Genomic DNA, 24,215 nt, shown 5'->3' on the forward strand with positions numbered 1-24,215 from the left:
ACTGGGTGGTTTATTTAAACAGAAATTTATTTCTCATGCTTCTGGAGGCTGGAAAGCCCAAGATCAAGGCACCAACAAATTTGGTGTCTAGTAAGGGCTCACTTCCTCATAGATAGCATCTTTCCTGTACCCTTGCTAGATGGAAGAGATGAATGAGCTTTCTGGGGATCTCTTTTATAAGGGCTCCAATCCCATTCATGAGGCCTCCACCTTCATGACCTAATCACTCCCCAAAGGCCCCACCTCCCAATATCATCACCTTGGAGATTAGAATTTCAAAATATGAATTTGGGGGGGACACAGGTATTCAGACCATAGCATTATTCCCCAATGCTTCTTTCCATTCTCTGCCACATCAGTCATACAGAGAAGATGGTAACTGCCAGGATAACCAGGGACCTGGGCCTAAGTGTCAGCAGAGACCTTTCTGGCAATATCCTCAGGGTGATTTGTACCCTTGACCCCCAAAAGAAAGAATACAGAAATCAGTGTTTGATGTTGCTTGGACAAGATCCTAGGCAGGGCAAGGGGGATTCTGCCTTCCAGGATGCCTGGGGGTCAGGTGCAGGGTGCACCCATCCACCTGGCCTCATGACACACAAGGCTGACCGGGCCTGGGCCCTTCCTGCTGGTGTCTTGCAGAGTGTCTGGTGGAGAGCTGTTTGATTTCCTGGCCCAGAAGGAGTCGCTGAGTGAGGAGGAAGCCACCAGCTTCATTAAGCAGATCCTGGATGGGGTGAACTACCTTCATACAAAGAAAATTGCTCACTTTGATCTTAAGGTCAGTAAGGGGAATAAAGGAAAATCAGCATAGGGAAAAGGGGTCCAGTCCCTCCCAATGTCATTGCCAGGTGGGGCCCAGTGCCCACTTGGCTCTCTTCCCTTACTTTAAAATTCAAAAACTGAGGGCAGCTGGGCACAGTGTCACTCTCCTATAATCCTAGTGATTTGGGAGGCTAAAGCAGGAAGATTGCAAGCTCATGGTCAGCCTGAGCAATGTAGTGAGACCTTGTCTCAAAAATAAAAAGGAGCTGGTAACTCAGGGGTAGAACAGCCTCAGGTTCAATCCCTAGCACTTTAAAAACCAAAAAGAAAAAAAAGAAAGAAATCCTGAGGGCTAGGGATATAGTTCAGTGGTAGAGCACTTGCTTAGCATACACAAGGCTCTGGATTCAATCCCCAGCACTGTTAAAAAAAATAAGTAAAATAAAAATCAATCAGTTAATTAAATAATTGAAACCCTGAAATGATGCATGGTAAGTGTCCACCTCTTCAGAATCATTTCATCTATCAGACTTTCTGCAAATTAAGGCTGACTTCAAGAAGCTTCTTAATCAACTACAGGCACCTTTTCTCTTCCAGGGGTCAGGTAGGACATAGATTTTAAATAAGTAGACCAATGACAGGAAACTTAAAACCAAACCCATTTCACAAGATTGAACTTTTCAGTAACAAAGAGCTCTGTCCTGAGTGGGTGGAGGGTTTGGAGAATTGTTAAAGTTGGCTGCCTCTCTGGTCCCTGGGAGCACGGTGCAGCCTCCAGCATTCCTCCACCAGAGACTATAAATCTTTGAGCCCAGGGACCACTGGCTGCCCTCTTCCATCCGACCCCAAACACTGGACATAAACTGCTTCCAGAGCCCACTGATCATTTGTGGTAACTGGCATTGAGAGTTGATAAAGTTCACTCTGACCACATAGGCCTTCATGAAGAAAGAATGTGGTCAAAGTAGAAGGATCTGTTCCTTAGTAACTGACCTCAGTCACACAGACATCTGATGAGCCTTGAAGATACCTAACAAATAAAGGTCTTTGAACTTGTGGTCAGACCCATGTTTCTAGGAAGGAGGCCCATTCATCCTTCCATCCAAAAATTCCTGTGGCCTTTTACCCGGCTCTCTCCTGGATGCCTGGATATTGCTGAGATGCAAAATCACCTGAGGCCTGTCATGGCTTAGTACAGAAGATAGATCAATGGCTCTAAATGTATGATAGAGAGAAGCACAAGGGTACTGGGGATCCAAATGAGGATATACCTAAGACTGGGGTATCAGAGAGGGCTTCCTAGAAGAGATGGTATTTGAGTTGAGTGTCCTGAAGGACTCACAGGTGTTAGCAGAGGGGAAGGCCCTTCTGAGGAAGAGAGGCCAGCAGATTACACATCATGAAACAGCACAGTTCATTTAGGGAAGTACAGGCAAAGGGAATATGTGCTAAGTGGCTGGGAAATAGGCCAGGAGAGGGGCAGGAGGCAGACAAAAGGAGTGGGAGCTAAGCCAAGGAGATTGCACTTTACCCTGAGAGATACAGAGGCCAGGTGAGCAAGGGTGTGTTTTGGAGCCATCCCTCTGGCTGGAGTATGGATAGGATGGGGATGGCCTGGCAGCTGGGGGCCCAGCTAGCAGGCTGATAATCTGGGTGAGACATGAGGAAGGATGGATCCAAGATCTGTTGCAGGGCTGGGGTTATGGCTCAGTGGTAGAGCACTTGCCTGGCATGGGTGAGGCCCTGGGTTTGATCCTCAGCACTTCATATAAATTAATAAATAAAATAAAAGATCCATTGACAACTAAAAATATATATTTTAAAAAAGATCTATTGTAGAGGTCAAACTGAGGATCGATTTGGTACCTAATTCAATGCGGAGATGAGGGAGAGGGCAAGGTCCAGAATGACATGCAAGTTCTGGCGTGGGGGACTGGCCCAGAGAAGCTATGGCATGCTCGTAGTCTCATTGCTGTGCCAAGGTGTGGGCTCAGTTCCCTCACATAGGTTCCTGCCCCAGCTCTTACCCTGCCTCACAGGGTGACCTGCTGTGAATCCCCTTAGCAAATCCCCCCTTGTTATGTTGATTATCACAGTATTTTGAATTTAGAAAATGTTTCTCTGGGGTGTTGAGTAAAAGTTGGGATCACACAGGAGGGTGACGCCTGGGCAGGCCTTGGACTTCAGGGTGGTGATACCTGAACAGGAAATGCTCTGCCTAAACTGCACCTGGGTCTCCTTCCCGTGGACAATTAACTTGTTGTTTTCTTGTGTCTGCTGGCTCCAGAAGACGGTCTCAAAATGGGCTCCTTTGTCTTTCTCTTGCTGGAGCCCGCAGGCCTGATCCTGAAACAGGTTCATGGTGTTTGGTTTGCTTCCGTGGCAGATCATGTGGTGCAGGCAGGCTGGCTTGGAGTCAGCCAGGTGGGACTTTGCTCCTCACTCCCATGTACCAGGATACATCTGAACCTCAGTTTTTCTTCTTGGATGCAACACATTTTTGTTGCAAATAACAAGAGCTACCTGGCAGAGTTGTTGTAACAGAGAGAAGAGGCATGAAGTGCTGAATATGGAATACATGCACTGTAATAATAATTGTTATTGTTATTCCCCTTCCCAGAATAGAGGAAAAGAGAAGACAACTAACTCATTAGTGTTTTGGGATCTGATAGGCTAAGGAAACGTACTCTGCTAATGCAGTTCTCAATTGCCCAGCAGAGAGCTGAGATTGATTGCTAGGTGGAACTGCTGGTGGAGCCTGGGCTGGTATCTAGCTCCTGGGCTCAGTCTGAACATTTCCCATGACCGAGAGGCAGCCCAGGTTTCCCTGGAAGCATGTAGGGTGGTGATGCTGCTAATCCCCACCCATGGCCATATATCCTTACAGTGTATGGACTCTGAGCTTTCTAACTACCTGACTCATCGGTCCCTTCACTCAGGCCCAGCTCAGCAACTTGGGGAAGTGATGAGTAGCTGGAACTCAGAGACATCCCCTCATGGTTGAATAGACGCTTCATGCATTCAGAATGTGGGTAATGTGTGTCTCCTGGCTGGAACTTTCTTTTTTCTTTTAACTTTCTTCTCTCTCTTTCTCTCTCTCTTCTGTAATGGGGCTCCAACTCAGGGCTTTGTGCATGCTAGGCAAGTGCTCTACCACTGAGCTACATCCCCAGTCCTTTTTGTTTTTTATTTTGACACAGGGTCTCACTAAGTTGCCAAGGCTTCATAAACTTTTAATTCTCCAATTTTGCTCTCCCAAATTGCTGCAATTACAGGCATGTACCACTCTGTCTAGCTTGAGCTGGGTCCTTGCTACCCATAGGATACATGAATCCATTCTCAGCATGGCATTCAGGCTTTTCTTGCACTGTCTTAGCCCTGTTTCTGGCCTCATTTGCCCTTCCCCACTCCAAAACACCAGCCCTGCACATTCTGGCCTTTCTCCTCCTCCTGTTCATGCTGCTCTCATCCAGGATGCTGCTGCTCTTCCTTTTTCCTCCCCAGTGACTTCCTGATCATTCTTCAAGGCCAGCAGAAGTGGCATTTCCTTTAGCCTTTGCCATCTCTGCAACCTCCAAAAGTATAACTAAGAACTAACCTGCTGGCCAGGCATGGTGGTACACGCCTATAATCCCAGTGGCTCAGGAGGCTGAGGCAGGAGGATTGCGAGTTCAAAGCCTCACCAACTTAGTGAAGCCCTAAGCAACTTAGTGAGACCCTGTCTCTAAATACAATATTTTTTAAATGTCTTGGGATATGACTCAGTGGTTAAGCTCCCCTGGGTTCAATCACTACTACCAAAAATAAATAAACAAACTTGCCTGCTTCTCTGCTTTTGCTGCCCTTTGTACAAATTTCTGCTAAGAGCATGCATCATTACGAATCTCTTTCTTCTGCACAGTGCTTGCCATATGATGAGTCACTCTGTGTTGAATGAATGAATGGATACCTTAGTGAAGAACAAATGTGCTTATGGATGTGCAAGGCCCTTTCATGTCTCACTTGGAAAATATAAATGAGGTTACAGGAAGAGTTTAATTCACTAATGTGAACATATCTTGAGGGCCTGCTATAATCCAGAAGGGAGAGTGACAAATATCAATGTGACATAGCACCTGCCCTCCAGGGGTCTACTGTGTACAGGGAGGCCATATAAAATAAACACTAATGGATTCTCACCAAATAATGCCTGCTTCCAAGGGGTGAGCTCTTTGTGTGAGCAGAGCGGAGATCATCCTAGTGTGTATTGCAAATTCACCATAGATGTGGTAAAGTGGGGTTGGTAAGGGTAGATGATGTTGAAGTTACACAGATGGAAGGGACACTGAGGCTGGTTGCCCCTCAGTGCCAGGTGGCACCTGACAAGCCTCCTGCAAGACAAATAACTAGCAAGTGAGGCTCAGTGCCATCCAGAAACCTCACCCATTTCAACACAAATAAAGGTCTTCTAGGGAGTATTTGTACGTGGTTTTATGCTTATTTTGGATTTGGGAGTTTTCCCTGAGTATGGGTGTGTCCCTTCTTTCCCATCCCCACCCTAACCTGATCCAATTTGAAAATCTGAAATGGAAGAGTCTCCAGGACTAAGGGTATTTTAAGCAAAAGAACAAATCATGAGAAATTATTAAAATTGGATGCAAGCCAAAACTCTGAGCGGGTCTTTTGATTTACCCCTGTAGTGCCTGGAATCATCCTCTGTGCTGTTCTTAGGTTCATAGTGTGATCAGGACCACTGGTTAAGCTTTCCTAAGAATGATAATGATAATGCTTTAAGTGTATATGGAATTTTCTAGAATGTAGCATGCTTACACATCTTTTTTTCTCATTTAACCCATTGAAGTAGAAGATATTCTCACTTTTTTTAACATATAAAGCAATTGAAATTCAGAGAGATTAAATAATTTGCCAAAAATCACACAGATATTGAATGATGAGGACTTGAACTTAATCAGAGAGGAAACTCTATTTCACCAGATGCTAACGGTCCAGATTTTTTATTTCCTTAATCATGCTTTTTATGCACAATTAATCCAAGCCTATACTGTGCTATAAACATATTCTTAACATAGTTAATTTCTCATCTGGTTACACTGTTTTCCCTTTCCAATAAGCGATCCCTCCAATTTAAAAAAATGATATGTTATGAATTGCTATAGAATGTGATGCATTTGAGAGTTGAACTGGTATGAGCTTGGAATACAGAGGCAAAAGAGAACTGTAGTCTTCAGTTTGTGGGGGCAGACATGATCCCCACTTTTCAAATGAGGAAACTAAAATAAAAATGCCATCCCTTCTCCTTTTTTTCCCCATGTCCTTTCCAATCACTGTTAGGCTTCTTGCTTCTCCAGTAGCCCACTGCCCTGCACTGAACCCTGCATAGGCCTGACCTCACTGAAGTATCTTGTGTCCAATTAGAACTTTCTGGGGAAGGGTACAGGGGATTGAACTCAGGGGCACTTGGTTACTGAACCACAGTATTTTATTTAGAGACGGGGCCTCACTGAGTTGCTTAGCGCTTTGTTTTTGCTGAGGCTGGCTTTGAACTCATGTTCCTCTTGCCTCAGCCTCCTGAGCTGCTGGGATCACAGGTGTGCACCACCATGCCTGGCTCCAACTAGAATTTTTTAAGTCACATCCACAGCCACCATTAGCCCTGCCCTTGCAGTGGAACTCAGAAGGAATGAAAGATTGTAATTCTGGAAGCAATTAAGGGGGCAGAAAGATCTTGATAGTCAAAAGTCCTGGGCTTAAGCCTGGTTCTACTACTTATTAGTTGTGTGGCCTCTAATAAATTACTTAATTTTTGTGAGTGTGGTGGTGCACACCTTGAATTCCTAGAGATGGAAGGATATGAGGCAGGAGATCCCAGGCTAGCCTAGCTACTTAGTGAGATGCTGTCTCAAAATAAAATAAAGATGCTGAGAATATTCCTTAGTGATAGAGCACTAGTGTAGTGAACACAAGGTCCTGGGTTCAGTCCCCAGTACCATTAAAACCAATATCAGGAAGGAAGGAAGGAAGGAAGAAAGGAAAGAAGGAAGGAAGGAAGGAAGGAAGGAAGGAAGGAAGGAAGGAAGGAAGGAAGGAAGGAAGGAAGGAAAGAAATGAAGGAACGAAGGAAGGGGTTGTAGCTCAGTGGTAGAGCACTTGCCTAGCATGTATAAGGCACTGGGTTTGATCCTCAGCACCACATAAAAATAAATAAATAAAATAAAGCTATATATATATATATATAAACTCAGATAGTAATCTACTTTAATTAGGTTCTGTGTAGTAGTTTTCTGATAACAGCAAGATCCCTGGGGAAAAATGTATGTACACACATAAGTTTATGTTTCACAGATAAAAAAAAAGATTTGTTACACACTATTTACAAATAATTAAATACACATATAACATTCTTCATTGTAAATTCCACAGAGCAGAATGATTCACATAGAACACTTCCTTGGTTCTTGTCAAACTCTTGTATCAGTTCCAACCTATGGTTGCAGCTAACAAGAATATTGTTCTGGCGAGAATATTGGCTAAAATTTTTATTTCCATTAAGTAAGGTGAAAATGAAATAAACATATTGTAACTTATTTGCTAAAGACATAAGTGACTTTGGTTTTTGAATAATGCTTCATTTTCTATGCTATTCACACAATAATGGCTGCAGACAAGGCACCCTTTTAAGTTGAATTTGTTATTAAGTGATCTTCATAATTTTTTAAAGTCTAAAATCAAAGAGAAAATAAGTTGGGTCTGGATTTGTAGTGTTTTCCAATTTCTGTGGTTTTAGTCTACCCACTAGCTGATTTCAGGGTACCCACATGACGTCACTGGGATTGGGAAGTGGTATGCAGCAGCAACCATCATGGAGTACAGGCCAATGGGAATACAGACACAGCAGGCATGAAGAACCTAGAGAGAGTAGAAAATACTAAAACAGAGTATTTTTTTTCTAAAAAGGAAGTTACAAGTTTTAGTATTTATAATTCTTAACATAAGTTTTAATTCATATGATTTAATTTTTAATTGCTCTTTCAACAACTGGATCACAAAATTCCTGCAAACTTAACAACCTGCTTTCATGAACCAGTAGGCTCCCATACTCTGTAGGCAAAAGCATTTTTTTTAAGCAGGATAGTTCCATACTAGACTCAGTGTTGTTGTGGCAGCAGTAATGGAATAATAATGACATATAACATTTATTGAACACTTATTTACTATGTAGTTCAGTAGTGGTGCGCTTGCCTAGTATACATGAGGCCCTGAGTTCAATCCCCAGTATGGGGAAAAAAAAAAAGCCCACAAAAAACCCAAACTATACACGGGCATTTATTGTTATTATTATTATCTATAATTTTGGTGATACTGGTGCTCTACCACTAAATGACATCCCCAGTTTTTTTTTATTTTTTTATTTTGAGACAGGGTCTTGCTAAATTGCTGAAGCTGGCCTTGAACTTGCAATCCTCCTGCCTAGTCCTCCCAAGTAGCCGGGATTACAAGCATGCTGTGCAGGCTCTTTTCTAGGTACCTTGCATGTATTTACTTATTTTATCCATAAAACAACCTTAACAAGAAGGCTCTGTGATTGTGGCAGGGAAAAGGGAGGTTGCTAGAGGATTCCTAGGGCTTCATAGTGTCTCCTCAGAACCCCTTACTATATTAATCTTTCCATTTGGCAGATGAGGGGTTCAAGGCTCAGAGAACTGAGTGGCTTGCCAAAGTCACACAGCTAATACAGGGCAGAAATGGAACTCAAACCCAAGTCTGTCTGATGACAGAGTTCCCAAATGCTGGGCATCAAGTGACTTGACTTTCTTGTAGAGCTTGCTTTACAACACTGACTCTAAGCCCCACTCCTGGTGAGTTTGATTTAGTTGGCATCATATTTTTAATATGATCCCCAGGGAATGACAAGAGGTAAGCATCGTTTGGACAGTTGAGGCCCTCAGAGCACAGTAGGGGCTCAGAATGCCAGTATTCAGACCTAGATTCCTTGCTGGCTAGATGGGGGCACTGACCAGCCTAACCTGACCTGATGGCTTCACAGAGTTGATGAAGGGACATGCCGGGAGAACCCACAGCAAATGCTAGTTGTCCTATGATACAGACTGCAAAGCCTGTGGACTGACTGGCTCAGCACTGGAAGTGGTCCTAGAATGACTTTGAAGCAAATTCTTATTTCCCTACCTCCCCACCAGAGCATAGAGACAGAAAGGTAGTGGTTTTCTTTCCTGCTTTACCCCTCAGGGCAACAGGAGGTCAGAGCTAGACAGTGGCCTTCTCCAGTAAAGGAGTGGCCAGAGGCTGTGGTTTGACAAATCCAAGTGCATCCAAGTTCAGGCCCTTTCTTAAGCCACATCTGTGGGTTTTCTGGGGAAAATATGGAGCTGGAGCAACAAAGTGATGAGGACCAGATTGAGCTAGGAATATCCAGTTTCCCAGCAGGCAGGGGTGATCCCAAGGGAACTCTTGCATCCACTAGAGGAAGGCGGGGGCCATCTGGGAGAGTGGAGCTGGGCATAGCAGTGAACACCTGTAATCCTAGCAACTCAGGAGGCTGAGGCAAGAAGATTGCAAGTTTGAGGCCAACTTCGGTGACTTAGTGAGACCCTGTCAAAAAAATAAAAAGGACTTGAATCAAATGTATGGAATATGATATGTCAAGAGCTATGTAATGTTTTGAAGAACAAATAATAATAATATAAAAAATTAAAAAAAATAAAAAGGGCTGAGAATGTAGATCATTGGTATGGTGCCCCTGGGTTTAATTGCTAGCAACACACACACACACACACACACACACACATTGGGAAAGTGGAAAGTACACAGGATTTGGGTCAACCCCATTGCCTACCAGCTGAGGCCTGTTGGGCAAACACTTAACCTCTCATTCATCAGTTTCTTCATCTGTAAAACCAGAGTGATGACAAGTCCTTGCCTCACAGAGTGAGGGTTGAGGGTCAAACGTGATGAGTGTAAACTATAAAATGAACCACTGGCTGGGTGCTTTGAGGAGCAAAGGAAGTGCATTTGCCCTCAGTAAGTGTGTGATTCAGCCAGGGAGGCACAGTGGTGCTGCGGGTAGAGACGCCAGCACAAGAGTGGAGCCTGGAGGGGAAGGGGCTGGGCTGTGGGTTCAGTGATGCTACCTGGGGAGACAGGATTTTGTCAGGGCCATGCAGGGTGAATAGCAGTTCAACAGGCAGATGATAATAAAAGGTTTCATTTTTAGAAGGAGACATAATCAAGGGAATAGTCACAGGAATAATGATAACAGATATAGGCCACTTGATGTGTCTTGTTTGATTCTCCTAGAAACCCTTTAGAGGTGGGTTTCATTATTATTCCTAATTTATAGGTGAGAAACCTAAAGCTGAGAGAGATTACACAACTTGCCCGGCCTGAGGATGCTGGTAATTTTGGATTTGAATTCAGATTCCAAGCCCTGTGCTTTTAGCGGTTACCTATATTGATTTTACAAAAGTAGGATGTATGAGAGGTACCTATGTGATTGCACTGACCTGTTCATTCATTTGTCTAGTAAACGATAACTGAGCACCTACTACAATGCCAGCCACTCTTGAGTGCTAGGGATGGAAGTGAGGCTCTCGGGCAGAGGGCCTCTGGGTGGGAACAACTAGCAGTGTGTGTTGGAGGGGAGTGGGTCACAGCAGACATTTCAGTGTGGGTGCCAGAGCTGGGTGGTGAGTAAGAGAAGGAGCTTGTCAGGAAGGTCACTCCAGCAGAGTGATCTGCAGGAGTGGTGGTGAATGCAGAGATAAGGGAATGCAGCAGAAGGCTGTCCAGAGCTGGGAGAGGGTCAGGAGGTCCTTGAATGGAAGTGAATGTTGGCATAGGCTACACTGGAGGCTCAGGGGAAGGGGCTGCCTGTGGTCTCACTCCAGTGTGCCTGAAGGCGAAGGAGCCACAGCAGCTTGGAAACCTGCCACAGAGGCCTGGCAGCAAGCAACCTCACTTTCTCAGGTTGCCCAGTGCTGCCTGAATAATCTGGGCTGGACTTGCATTGTCAAGGGAAGGTTCTCAGGCAGTTTCCTTGTCCCCATAGCACAGACATGGCTGGGTCTCAGCTCTGCTGAGTTGAGCAGCCTCATCCAGCAGCAGGCAGGCTATGCAGGCACCTAGAGAGGGCACTGGGCTGGGGGTCAGCAGACTTGGGCTCTGCTCCTTGCTCTTGACCTCTCTGGTCTTCTCTATAACATGAAGGGGCTAAATGATCTGTGAGATCCCTTGCAGCCCGAAATATTGTGAGCCTGGGGGGTAAAATGGGGTAGGAGGAGGGAAGCAGGGAAGGACTGTGAAAGGGAATAGTCTTTAACTGAGTGCAAGTGATTCTATCAGTACTCAGTCTGAGCTCCCTGGTGTGACTGTTAGTGCTGCATCCCAGAAAAGAATGAACACCTGTAGCCCTGTTCTCTGCTATCTCTTTGGGTACTGTTCCTTATATGGACCATCTTTGTGAATTCTCAGAACAACTCCATGACTTGTTAGATATTGTTCCCATTTTACAAATGGGAAACCAAGGCTCTAAGAGGTCCAATGAGTTTGCCCAGATTTCCCCCACATTGTAAGTGGCAGAGCTGAGATTTGAATCCAGGCCTGCCTGACTCCAAATCTTTCTGTTTTGCACTTTACTACATAGCCTCCTGAGGGTGCCTTCATTCTGCATGGGCTCCTGGGCATGCCATGATAGGGTCTTGGGGCACGCCCCCCCCCAGAGGACCAGCATCTAGTTGGCACTACAGTAGGAAGCTTTGGCCAGATCCAGCAGGACACGAAGGGACATGTTGGTCTCTCCCAAGATGCCTGCCTAGCGAGCAGAGCTTGGTGGGTTTGTTTGGACACACGGAAGGCAGTCTTACTTCCTGGAGGCAGCTTCACAGGCCCAGAGTCAGGCAATAGCAGGACCTACAGGAGTGTGAGCCCTTCCTCTAGCCATACTATGGAGATGATGTCAGATGTGTGGGTGAAGTATCTAGTTAAAGTAAATCAAGCTTCAGGAGAATGACAGGAGTAAAGGAGTATGGATATCCTTCTACCCAGGGGTTGGGCTGGCTTGGGCCCAGCTGTGTGGGACTGCAGCAGCCTTTTCTTCTGTCCTGATCTGGGGCCAGGTGACCTAGCCTTTTCATGACCTGCCTTGGTCCAGAGCAGTGGAATTTTGCCCAGCTCACTTGGTAGTTTGTGCCACCTTGAAATTGCTTACTTAGACCTTGAAGGGGCTTTGGATGGCACCCAGTGTCTAACCTAGAACTGGGGGCTGAGGCTTAGAGAAAGGAAGTATCTAGTCTAAATTCCCACAGCCTTGAGTGATGGAGCTGGAACTGCAGTTTCCAATCCCAGGCCTGGGCTCTTTCCACCACTATACTATGTTGGAATAGTGGGAATCTTAGACCAAACCCCGGGGCAAGTGCTACTTTGCTTGTCCTTGGGCTACCTTTCAGACTCTCCCTTAGTCCAATTCCTTCCTGACCAACCTTGTAACCTCACCAAGGGAGGAGTGTGCTCTGGCGCCCCTAGTGGTGGTGAAAGGCCTCCGCAGGGCAGGAAAGAAGGAGCTACATAGCCTGCTTCTTTCAATTCATTTCTGCAATATCAATAACATGCAGCATGCAAGACAACATAGGCAATGCCAGGAACTTTAAAACCAAATTGAATTTCCCCAAGGAAAAAATCACCAACTAGGAAAGTAGCATCACAGATGAGAGTCCTGAGGCTTAGCTCTGCCAGCAAGTATTGGCTCTGAAGGGATTAGAACACATGATCAGGGGAAGCATCCCTGAAACTACAAGGAAGTAAAAGGAGGCAGGAGTCCTAAAGCATTGACTGGAAGTGTGAGGAGCAGTAGGAAAGGCATTCCAGGCAAGAAGAGCAGAGGCTGGAATTGAGAGGTCGTCCTGATAGTAGGTATATAGCCAGGGGTGGACCATGAGGCTGGAAGGGAAGCCTGGTGGGGGGCAGTGCAGAACTGTGAGCCTCAGATATTAGGCACATTCTCTGGTGGTCAGTGACACCACTGAAGATAATTAACCAAGCTAGGCGATGTTGTGGGAGAATAGGGCATAGACTGCCAGGGAAGCTCTCCTGGCTCTGCCATCATGAGCTATGGGACATTAAGCAAGTCATTTATCTTGCTGGGCCTCTTTGGAATAGGGATGCAAATAGAACCTTCCATTCAGGGTGGTTGCAAGGATCACATAGAGCTCTGGCATGAAGCATGATTTGGTAAATGTTAGTTCCTGGTCGGCCTCCTGGGTATTATCAGGCTACTAGTAGAGGTTAGGATAGCAAGAAGGAAAGACTTTCTGAAAGCAGGAGGAGCCACAGACATGGTGGTCCAAGTCCCCTGGCCAGCCTGAAACCCCCTAGTGACCTGGGAAGGAAGCAGAGCATTATTTGGTGGCAAAGAGCCCATGGCCTCTATATGTTTCCTGTCAGGGAAGGACTGAGTGTGCAGGTACATATGTCTAAATGGTCTGATGAGTAAGCCGTGAGGCAGGGATAAAATCCCCAGTCCTGACCACCCCACAGAGCATTCCTGCTGCCCCAGCTGGCCGCTTCCCCAGCTGAAATCCCCAGGCAGTGTTCACTTATCCAGACCCAGCTTGGATCCTCTCCTGCATGACCTTTGTCTTCTCATCTGAAATATCCAGCTCAGGAGCTCCTGAGTCTAGTGAGTACCAGGCCAGGGATTTAGCCTGGGGGCCACTTACCTGCAGGAAAGTATCATCAGAAGACAAGGCACTCTGGCACCTGCTCCAGCCACAAGCCTACTGGATTGCTCAGCTCAAATGGCCTGCCCACCTCTCTAGGATAAAGTCATAAGATCCTTGAGAATGGGAAGGGGGATCATTTGTTGGGTAGAAGCACAAGGTTGGGGTCTGATAGATAAATATTGCAATCTTTCATCCACCAGCTTTGTGTTGCAATCTTGGTTTCTTTATCTACAAATGAGGAACAATAGCACCTACTGGAGGAGGCAGTTGAGAGAGTTGAATGAGGTATAAAGTATGTCATGCACTTGGTTGGTGCTAGGTCCTGCATATTTCAGGGGCTTAATAAATGGCACCTTTACTTCTCAGGAAGCATTTATTGAGCACTTGGTGGCTGCTGGGCCCTATCTCAAGCTCTGCTGATAGGAACAAAACCCTTAGGAAGCTTGCAGTCCATTGGAAGGAGACAGATAAGTAATCAGACAAGCTCAGCAGTGTAAGAAGCACAATGCTTGGAAGAACAGGATGTTTGGGGGGAACTGGGGAGATGGTGGGCAGGGGCAGAGCAGGAAAGGCCTTTCGGATGAGGAACTATCTAATTGAAATATGAAGAGAAATCAGCCAGGTTTGGGGAGGGGCCAGGATGGAAAAAAGTGTTCCAAGCAGGGGAGAAGTCACTTGCTCTATGTTAGATCCTTAGGGCAGAGCTGGAGATAGGTGTCACTGCCCTAGAGACGCCTCAGTTTTTCTCCTCTGCCTCATCCCTGCTGCTCTGCAGGCCCAGGGATAACAGGTCTGGGGTGTTTGTCCACTGTGGCTTCCATCCCCGTACAGTATGAGGACCTTGGGCTATGGTGGTTAATAGGGCCCGTGTCCTGACCCCTCAGCCTAAGAGAGGTCTCAGGGCTTCTCCCCAGGAGGGCAAGTTCCAACAAGGTGCCTGAGAATTATAGGTTAATGGAGGAGGAGCAGTCTGCTTGGAAGTGTGCCGCTCACTGCAGGGGGCACCAGAGCACTTGGGCTCCATGGGCAACCACAGTAGGGCTGAGCCCAGGGAACCTAACTGGGTCCTGTCCTCTGATCTCTCACCCTTCTCTCCTTTCTGTTTTTTGATTTTGTTTTTTTCTTTTCTCTCTCTCTCTCTCTCTCTCTCTCTCCCTCTCTCTTGGTTCTGGGGATTGAACTCAGGGGCATTCTACCTCTGAGCCACATCCTCAGCCCTATTTTGTATTTTATTTAGAGGCAGGGTCTCATTGAGTTGCCTAGCACCTCGCTTTTTTTTGCTAAGGCTGGCTTTGAACTCACGATCCTCTTGAGCTGCTGGGATTACAGACATGTGCCACTGAATCCGGCTCCCTTCTCTCCTTTCTGCATAGACTAAGAATCTTCTCTGCCTTGGGAAAGGACTTTGACACATTTTCAAAATAAAGTTGAGAGTAATCTCCTGAGGGGAGGAATAAATAAGTTTTAAAAATGCAAAAGGAAATGTGTTATTTATTTATTTTTGATGGTGGAAAAAAATTCAGGGGAGGGCCTCAGCAGGCTCCCTTGAGTGAAAGTTTCCAGCCACAGTGACAGAAGGTCACAGAGACTTTAGGGAGATAGGGACACCTGGGGAGTGAGGGGTGGGCTCTGGTCCAGATTCAATATGAGTTCAGCTAAGAGGTAGGGCCAGGCTCAGTATGCCACTGTCAGGGATCAGTACAGCTGGGGGAGGGGACAGTGACAATGCAGTCCTGAATCCTCCCTCCAGCTGAGGACAGCTCTGCTAGGGGAGCCAGGCAGACAGCAAAGGACCACTGGACAGGGGATCTGCCAAATGTCATAACAAAAAGTTATGACAAAACTTTTTTCATATCCAAAGAAGTGCAGAGAAGCCAGGAGGGGAGGGTTCACTGTGGAGTTGTGGGGGCCTCAGGGGGGTATGAGGGCCCCAGGCTGCGAGCAAGGTCTTCAAGGTGAAGGGTTAAGTTAGACTTTGAAGCTCAGCCAGGATTCAGTGAATGGAGATGGAACAGAGGCCTTCAGGGAGGGTGAATGGTATGAGCAGAGGTGCAAGGTGGGAAATCCCATGGTACTTTGAGAACCGGGGCGTGGGCTGGGGATGTGGCTCAAGCAGTAGCGCGATTGCCTGGCATGCGTGCGGCCCAGGTTTGGTTCTCAGCACCTCATACCAACAAAGATGTTGTGTCCGCCAAGAACTAGAAAATAAATATTAAAAATTCTCTCTCTCTCCTCTCTCACTCTCAAAAAAAAAAAAAAAAAAGAAACGGGGACGTTCAATTTTCTTAAACATTTATTTATTTACTTAACAGTCACATGCCATACAATTCACTCACTAAATGGGCAGTTTACAAAGTTGTAATAATCAATACCACAACCATTCAGAGAACGATTAGAGAACATTTTCGTCACCCAAAAAGAAACCATGTACCCATTAACATTCACTCCTCACCCGCTTATTCCCCCTATCCTAGGCAACTACAGATCTACTTTTTCTCTATGGATTTGCCTATTCTGTTTTTCATATAAATAAAATTTTGTGATTTGTGACCTTTTGTGTTTGGTTTCTTTCACTTAGAATAATATGTTTTTTTAAAAAAATTTGAAATTGTAGATGGACAGCATGCCTTTATTTTATCTGTTTCATTTTTATTTGGTGTTAAGGATAGAACCCAGCACCTAACACATGCTGCCACTGAGCTGTAGCCCCAGCCCTAGAATAATATTTGAAAGTATGGATCAGTACTTTATTCCTTTTTATTTGACTTGATTCATTTTTATGGTTGAATAATATTCCTACATGAATACGATATGTGGTATGTGTTTATCACATTTTGTTTATCCATTAATTAGTTGGTGGACATTTTCCACTTTGGGGCTATTGGGAATATTGCTATGAACATTTGTGTACAGATTTTTGTATGGATGAATGTTTTCAGGACATTCCAGTTTGAGTGAAGTTTAGGACAGTTGTGGGGCAAGAGGAAGAAAAAGGATGAAGCTGAGGGACCTGACCAACTGGTTCCTAGTCTGAGGGTGAGGGTGGGAGTGAGAAGGGTGGAATTTGGGACCCTGTTCTAGCATCACTGGGAGCCAGGGGTGATTCAGGGCCCCAGCAGGGCTGCCTGGCTGCTCACCGGCCTGCACTGTTGTGTCTGGACTGGTAGATATTTGCAGGGCTGGAAACAGTCTGGGGCAGTTGGTATTTTCCCTGGAAATCAGGTGCATTTTATCCGGTGACCTGCTGAGACCCAAAATTAGTTAAACACATGGAGAAGTATGGGCTGCACAGTTAGTCTGGGGGGAGGGGGGGAGTCTTGTCAACAGGAAGCTGGCTGGCCCCAGGGAAAGAGGTGGTCAGGAAGCCCAAGGTCAATAAGCCAAATATAAACCACCACCAAGCCATGCTGCCCTGCCCCCATCGCACTTGTAGCAGAGGTGGCTTTGTTTATAGGAAATGCTGCCAGCATCTTCTTGACCCTTTCTGACAGGTTGGGCAACAGAGACACTGCATTAAAGGAATATGTCATTCAGAGAGAGGAAGGAAATTAAAGCTGAATTCTCTGGTCTGCTATGGGCATCTGGTTTGGTAAAACCCAGGCCTTGCCCTCAGCACTCTGCCTGTTTTTAAGCTCACAGAAGACTCAGGACACAAAAACAAGAGTTGTGCTATTTTAGTCTCCTAAAAAAGAACAACAAACTCCACCCCAAACTCCAAAGCAAAAACAAAAAACAGGGCTTTAATCACCATCTCTTCTTCCTTCCTTTTTCTTTTCTTTTTTTTTTTTTTTTGTTTTTCTTTCTTTTGTTCTCTTTCTCTCTCTCTCTTTTCTTTTGTTCTCCAGCCAGAAAACATTATGTTATTAGACAAGAATATTCCCATTCCACACATCAAGCTGATTGATTTTGGCCTGGCTCACGAAATAGAAGATGGAGTTGAATTTAAGAACATTTTTGGGACGCCAGAATTTGTTGGTAAGTTTTAGGTCTGTTTCTCTCCCAGAGAAGAATCAAAGTATAGAGAAGTCCTGGGAACAAAGCTCAAGTCTGAGGCTGTGGCCTCTGGGTTAAGAGAGAATGCTATGGGACACCCACTAGAAACCTAATGGGAGTGGGGGCAGATATCTTGTTCGGGTCTGGGTGAGAGTCCAGGTGTAGGATTTGAGCACCCAGTGGGACAGGGGGTGACCAGAGAGGAACTTCCAGAGTTGAATCTTCCCAGAACTGGCTCTACCTCTTGCTCTTAGATGAGTTTATCACATATATTTAAAATCACCTTGCTCTCTTGCATTCCCACAAACTCTGCCTTCCATGAAGTAGCTTTTGATTTCCTAAAAAAGAAAAAGACTATCGTTTTCAAAGTCCCAGATCCACCTACCTGCCTCTTTTGTGCCCACCTTTATTCATGCTTGTGGTACCTGGCTCCAACAGGACCCTGGCTGCCCTCTTCCTTCTGTATCTCTTTCCCTTGGTCCAGGCCCTACTTTCCTGTACTCCAGAAGCCCTTTCATGGGGCTTGGGCCAAAGGTTGGGGAATCACAAAGAAATAGTCCTGTAGAGAGGAAAGGAATGGGAGTTGAGAACCTACGTCTGTCTTTCTGCTTCAGGGGTTGGAGAGGTCTTAGGGGTGGAGAGTTGGTGTGGTCTCCTCAAAACCTGGGAGCTAAAAATTCCTGACTACAATCTAATCAAAAAGGAAGGCAGGCTACGGGTGTAGCTCAGTGATAGAGCACTTGCCTAGCTGTTATGCTCCAATTTGGGACCCCCAAAAGACCACCAGAGGCTAAGATCAACATAAACAGCAAAGAGGTGTTTATTGAGAGCTAGCTCGGTCCTCCGCGCGGGCACACACAGCAACTGGTGACGCTGAGAGGCCCCGAGCCCAGGGTTTGCAGCAGTTTATGCACTCTTTGGGGAAGGCAGGGACTTCACATACATCATAGCATCTCTTAGCAAATCATCATACACCGCGGGAAAATCAAATAACAACTCTAAAACATGATTAGCACATTCACTGGCGGGAACAAGTTGGGTAGGTAGGGGTGATTGGTCAGTACAAAAGGGGTATTCATTTGAACTGATTGGTTTAAGACAAGAGGAGTGTTTGTGCTGAACTACATGGTTTTCCAACATGTTATCAACCACTAAAAGTACTGGGAGGATCATCTGGCATCCCAGGTATTTCCCTGTCTCATGCTGATTGGTGGCTGCTAGGGGGTTGCTATGGGTCCCCACCTAGCCTGACAGTCAGAGACACCTGGTGCTGAAGATCTCTCCTGGTATTTGTAGATAAACAACTCAGCAAGGTGGGTAAGTGCCTAGGAGTGCTCTGTGGGTCTTTCCAAGGACAAAGGTCACGCCCCCTTCCTTGGACAGGCTTTGCTTTGAGGTAGAGGCTGGTTTTTCATAGCATGCAAGAGGCTGTGGGTTCAATCCCCAGTACCACCAAAAAAAAAAAAAAAAAAAAAAGGGAAGAGAGAATATGTTAGACCTTCCACCCTGAAGCTACGCAGTCACTATGGAATGGTGCTGCAGAGACTCGCCCCTGGCTCCCCAGACCCCAGGACAGGGAACCCTGACCATATGCCAGGCACCATGCCTCACATTCTGCAGACTTTGTCTTATTTAATCCTCAAGTAGCCTCATGAAGCAGATTAAATTATTTTCTCCATCAGGTGCCTTCTTTCAGACAATACAAGCAGTAGGTGGTGGCAGTAGATTCAAATACTGATAAATCAGCATCAAAGCTCTTCTCTTTCTATTATACCAGGGTCACTCTGAGAAGTCCCTGCTCTCAAGGAGTTTCCATTTAGTTGTGGATATAAGATAGTAAACCACTAAATAAAAGTGCTGGAAGGATCTTTTCAGATCATCTGGTCTAGTTAAATAAATGTGGAAATGGAGGATTGGGGAATTTTCATTAAGGAAACCAAAGTTGTTCTTTACCTCTGGTATGACAGATTTTAGGTAAGGTATGGGAAGCACAGTGATGATAAGGAGCCAGCCACCTTCAGAATGACATATCCAAGGTCACTGGTTGGTGGGAGAGCCAATTGGAACCTGGGGAACAATATATCTAGACTCAAACTTTGTCTAAGAGAACAGTTGCTGCCCAGCATTCACATATGTGCTTGAAGGGCATATATTCATTAGTTAAGTTCATGTAAATTTTTCAATAATAGTCAGTCAATAAATAGTTCAACTAGAAATTCAGGGCTATAATGGAAGCCAGGATGTGATTAATTGTAAAGTAGTACAGATAACTCTGGAAGACTATTCAGAGAAGATATCCACTCTGGCACAGTCAATGGGATTGGTCATGGTCTTGAGTCAGTGAGGGGCAAAAACTGATGGTTGGGGGTGGGGAGAAGTCTGAAATAGTTGGAAAAGAGAGCCAGAATAGAGGAGAAGGAGCACAGCCAGGTCAGTGATAGCATAGCAGGGAGGAAAGGCTAGAATAAGTGCTTTTATTAGGGACAGGTCAAAGTCCACTCTGTATAGAGTTGATTATTCATACCAGATTGTTGGTGTGAGTGGGATATTGGTAGCTGGAGCCAGACTTTGGAGGGTTTTGCCCAGTGGTATGCAAATGTCTAACAACCAAATCTCAAAAATGAGTCTCTAACTTATAATATTAGCCAATTTCAAGCTACCAGCATGTCATTGAATACAGAGTCGGAAGAGATGCACACAGTTATTTCTTATACCAGTATGGTTTTGTTTGTGATGGGTTTATTTGTATCTTATAGATTTATAGGGGGAATTTTCTAGGCTCTTCCCTGAAATAGGGTGACTTTATTTTCTCAAGACTCCTGAGAAACAGGTTATAAACACTTTGCCTTGCATCCACCATCCATTTGAAATTTCAACCTAAGACCCAGGAATAAAAAGTCTACAAAATCAGGAACAACTGCCAGTAGTTTGGGGGAATCAGGTATTAAAAAGGCCCTCTAAGTACATGACTGGATCCATGGAAGACATTTTCTTTTGAATACAATTTATGGGAAATAAGAGAGTTGTAAGCCCTTCAGCATGACTCACCCCCAATGAATTGAACTTAGAGCTGAGCTTCAAGCAGCAAGAAAATTCAACAGGAATTTTCTTTTCTTCTGACCTCCCTTGAAGGCAAATGTACATGTCAACAATCCAATCAAAGGCTAGCAAGGTATAGATGTTCAAGGACAAAAGATAACTGAAATTACCACATGAGGACTATGAAATAAGTGGAATGTATACAGAAATAAAAGGTGGAACCACAAGAATGAGTAAGGAACACGAGGTGTCAAAAATGACCAAGCAAATTTTTGAAAGAACCAGAGAACTTTAAGAAATTCCATATATAGTCATGTGTCGCTGTCTGTCCTGGACTTTACTTTAGGAAGAGACCATAAAAATCAGCTACTCAAAAATGATCATAGTTTGGATGTCAAAGCAATGTCAAATTGCTGTAAGAGTCTCTAAATACATACTTCCAATTTCTGCACCTATCTTCTTGGACCTGTCTGCAGATTCTTTGTGGATCCCATGGTGAAGACCATGGTCCTAAGAAAGTTTTTCACATGCTTACCCTGAGCCAGGAACAAAAAATGTTTTCAGCAATATTGTTCCAATAATGAAAGTAATGGAAACCATCCAAATGGTCTCTAAGAGGAGAATGACTGAAAAATGATACATAGTTACACAATGGTTTATTGCATAGTAGTGAAAATGGAAGAGGTGGATGAATGTGCAATGAGCAGTAGAAGCATGTAAAAGGCAATCAAATGACAACAGATCACAAGCAGCATGACACCATTTTTATAAAGCTAAAAATAAGCAAAGCCAGGATAGTGATTATCTCAAAACAGGGGCAGCAGGAGAGTGGGAGGGCAGACATAACCCTGTAGATGGGATGCTTTAAGATATTTTCTAGATAGATTTAGCTTTTTCCACTCTGCCTCTGTCCTTCCTCCTCCTCAAGGTACTGCCTTCTCTTTTGCCTCCACTCATTGCCAACCTTTTAAAGAATCATCAACGCTCTATCTCCTCTTCCTACCTTCTGGAGACACTGGGTGCTGTGAGCTTGCAGCTCAGCACTCACTCTCCAGTGCTTATCTGCTCCATCTCCAGGCTGCCTGTGGTCTTCTCCTCTCCTGGCAATCTTCTCTCCTACTCTACACTGGTCACCACAACATTGGCTCAGCTCTTCTTTCTTCCTGTACTTCAATGACTCCAAATGTGATGGCCCAGACCTCCTCCCCCATAGCCATCTGCCCCCTGGACATCTTCCCTGGCTGCCCCTCAGGCACCTCAGGCTCAGCATCTCATCTTAGTGACCACAAAGATGCCCTCAGTGGGAGGTCCCTTCTTTTTGCCCAGACTCAGGGGAAGGTGGAGTCCTCTTTGCCTTCTTTTCTTCCCCATTTCCTTTCAGCAGCACTGACTGGCATCCACTAGAGAGTTCTAGAGCGGGGCTCCATTTCTCCTTCCTCTCCCCTTGTTCCTTCTCCCTTTCAGGCATTCTTACATGCTTTCTCTCTCCTTCACTATCAAGGCCTGCCTGTAGAAGGTTTCTACCAGAAAAACAGGCACCTTGTGACATAGTCTGTCTGAGATGCTATTAAGAAATGCCTTAGACTTGGTAATTTATAAACAACAGAAATTTAGCAATCATAGTCCTGGAGTCCGGGAAGTCTAAGATCAAGGTGCCAGCAGATTTAGTGTCTTGCCGTGTCCCCTCATAACAGAAGGACTGAACAAGCTCCCTCAGGTTTCTTTGAAAGGGCACTAGTTCCATTCATGGGGGTCCTGCTTTCATGACCTCCTCACCTCCCAGGGGCCCCACCTCTTTTATATACTTGCACCAGGGATTAGATTTCAACATGTGACCTTTGGGGAAACACAAATATTTGGGCCATACTTTTTCCCTAAAATTCTTAGATACAGATTATTTCCATCTGCTGCTCAGATTTTCCTAAGAGTTAGGATGAAGACATTTGGCAGCAGATTCCCTAGAATTCCCTACAACTATCTCCTCTCATTTATTTCTCCTCTTGACTTCTTTCAGCTCCAGAAATCGTGAACTATGAGCCCCTGGGGCTTGAGGCTGACATGTGGTAAGTTGTACAGATCACTCAGGTGGCCTAGGGATCCTTCCAAGGGCAGAAGTCCTCAGAACCTGCTTTGGGTTCCCTTGACTGTGAGAACTCTCTTCTCCATATTCACCTCTTAGAGCCTCAGGCTGCTCCAGGTGTTCTGCTGTTGCTGGAAGCAGCAAAGCTGGGTCCTGAGGCCAGTTAATATATGACCAGGTCTTGACTCGGTCAGCTGCAGAGAAGCAAGGGGAGGGGCAGGGCCGGAGTGCAGCTTAGCCTTGGCCTGCCACAGCCATGGTCAGGATAACAGTAACAGTAGCTCATTAGGGCAGTCCACCAAGTGTTTAACAAGTGCTTCCCTCATCCTGGGCACTGTGTTGGCCTAGGGGTGCTGCTGCTGTCAGTCCTCTGCACATGCAGGACTCTTTCATTTGAATGCTGCTGGACAGTAGGCTGAGCATTTGGCCTTTTAAAATCCTGCCTGCGGTCCTGTAAGATAGTTCTCATTATCCTCCTTATATAAGAAAAAAGGGTCTCAGAGGTGGAGAGAGTTGCGCCCAAATCACAGAACCTGCAAGTGTGGAGATCAGATCTTGAACTTGGGTCTTTGATCTCCGTGTGCTGAGCTCAATCACTCTAAATGCATCCCAGGCTGCTGCTGAAGAGTAGGATGAAGAGGGGTTTGGGGACGCCTGGAGGAGGCAAGTAACCTCTTCTCCCAGGACCACATGGGGAGTCCCTTGCTGGTCTGAGTTGGAGGCAGGAGGTCCTTACTTGACTGTTTTCTGTTTTGCAGGAGCATCGGTGTCATCACCTACATCCTGTGAGTATCCCTGATTCTGGGGCTCCATCCCAGCATAGACTGTGGGGTCCTAAGAGGAATGAGAGAGGGGCAAGTAGAAAGATGTACTGAGCATCCATCTACCATGAGCCAGATGTGTTAAGTCCACAGAGCAGACCTGAGACTGAGTGCTCTGAGGTGTTTCATACATTTAACCCTGGCATTGAGTTTCAGCAGGAAGCCCTGGGAGCAGCCCTCCCTCCTGCACAGGCAATGACTGCATTCCTGTGTGGAGTGCCAGGCCTCCCCTGCCATGGCAATGTAGGGGTTAAATAAGCCAACATGTGCCAATTCCCTAGTCCCTGCTCTGGCGCATGCATGGCAGGTGCTTAGGTATTCAGTCCATCAGTGCTACCCAATCATCTTCCCCTCATAGCATACCTGGAAAATGCTATTTTTATGGCCCACTGCAGTGAGAATCAGCCCATAGCCAGAGGGAACAGGGTGGTACCAGTGCTCCAGGACTGAGGGATCATTCTCTCTAAGCCCCCATAAACCAGCTTTCTGACTCACAGCAGCACTTAGACTGCACAATAACAGTGGATTCCCCCGAGCTGCAGCAGAGGGTCTCAACCCTGGCTGCACAGTCGAGTTTTCAATACCTACCATGGGCCAGGCTCACCCCAGATCTATATATATTAAAATTGCTAGGGGTAGGACCTCTGCATCAGTAAATTTTTAAAAACCCAGTTGAATTTGATAGAGAGGGTTTTGATGGAAAGAGAGGCTGAGCATCACTTTGCGTTGATCTGTAATACTGGATGACAGCCAGGATATTCAAACGTCGTCTCTTGAAATCTGAGT

At 45.6% G+C, this 24,215-nt stretch overlaps 1 protein-coding gene across 5 annotated transcripts in view; it reads left to right on the top strand.

The window, feature by feature from the left end:
• Positions 1 to 24,215, top strand: part of Dapk2 (death associated protein kinase 2) — a 113,375-nt gene that overhangs the window by 70,686 nt on the left and 18,474 nt on the right. For all 5 annotated transcript variants that reach the window (XM_013359729.4, XM_078049490.1, XM_013359726.4 and 2 more), the window contains exons 4-7: positions 643 to 781; positions 17,342 to 17,471; positions 22,543 to 22,591; positions 23,367 to 23,393. In XM_013359729.4, coding sequence (XP_013215183.2) covers positions 643 to 781; positions 17,342 to 17,471; positions 22,543 to 22,591; positions 23,367 to 23,393 — 345 coding nt within the window. The remainder of the gene's footprint in view (positions 1 to 642; positions 782 to 17,341; positions 17,472 to 22,542; positions 22,592 to 23,366; positions 23,394 to 24,215) is intronic.

This window comes from Ictidomys tridecemlineatus, chromosome 5 (assembly GCF_052094955.1).
Source record: "Ictidomys tridecemlineatus isolate mIctTri1 chromosome 5, mIctTri1.hap1, whole genome shotgun sequence".
NCBI lineage: Eukaryota > Metazoa > Chordata > Mammalia > Rodentia > Sciuridae > Ictidomys > Ictidomys tridecemlineatus.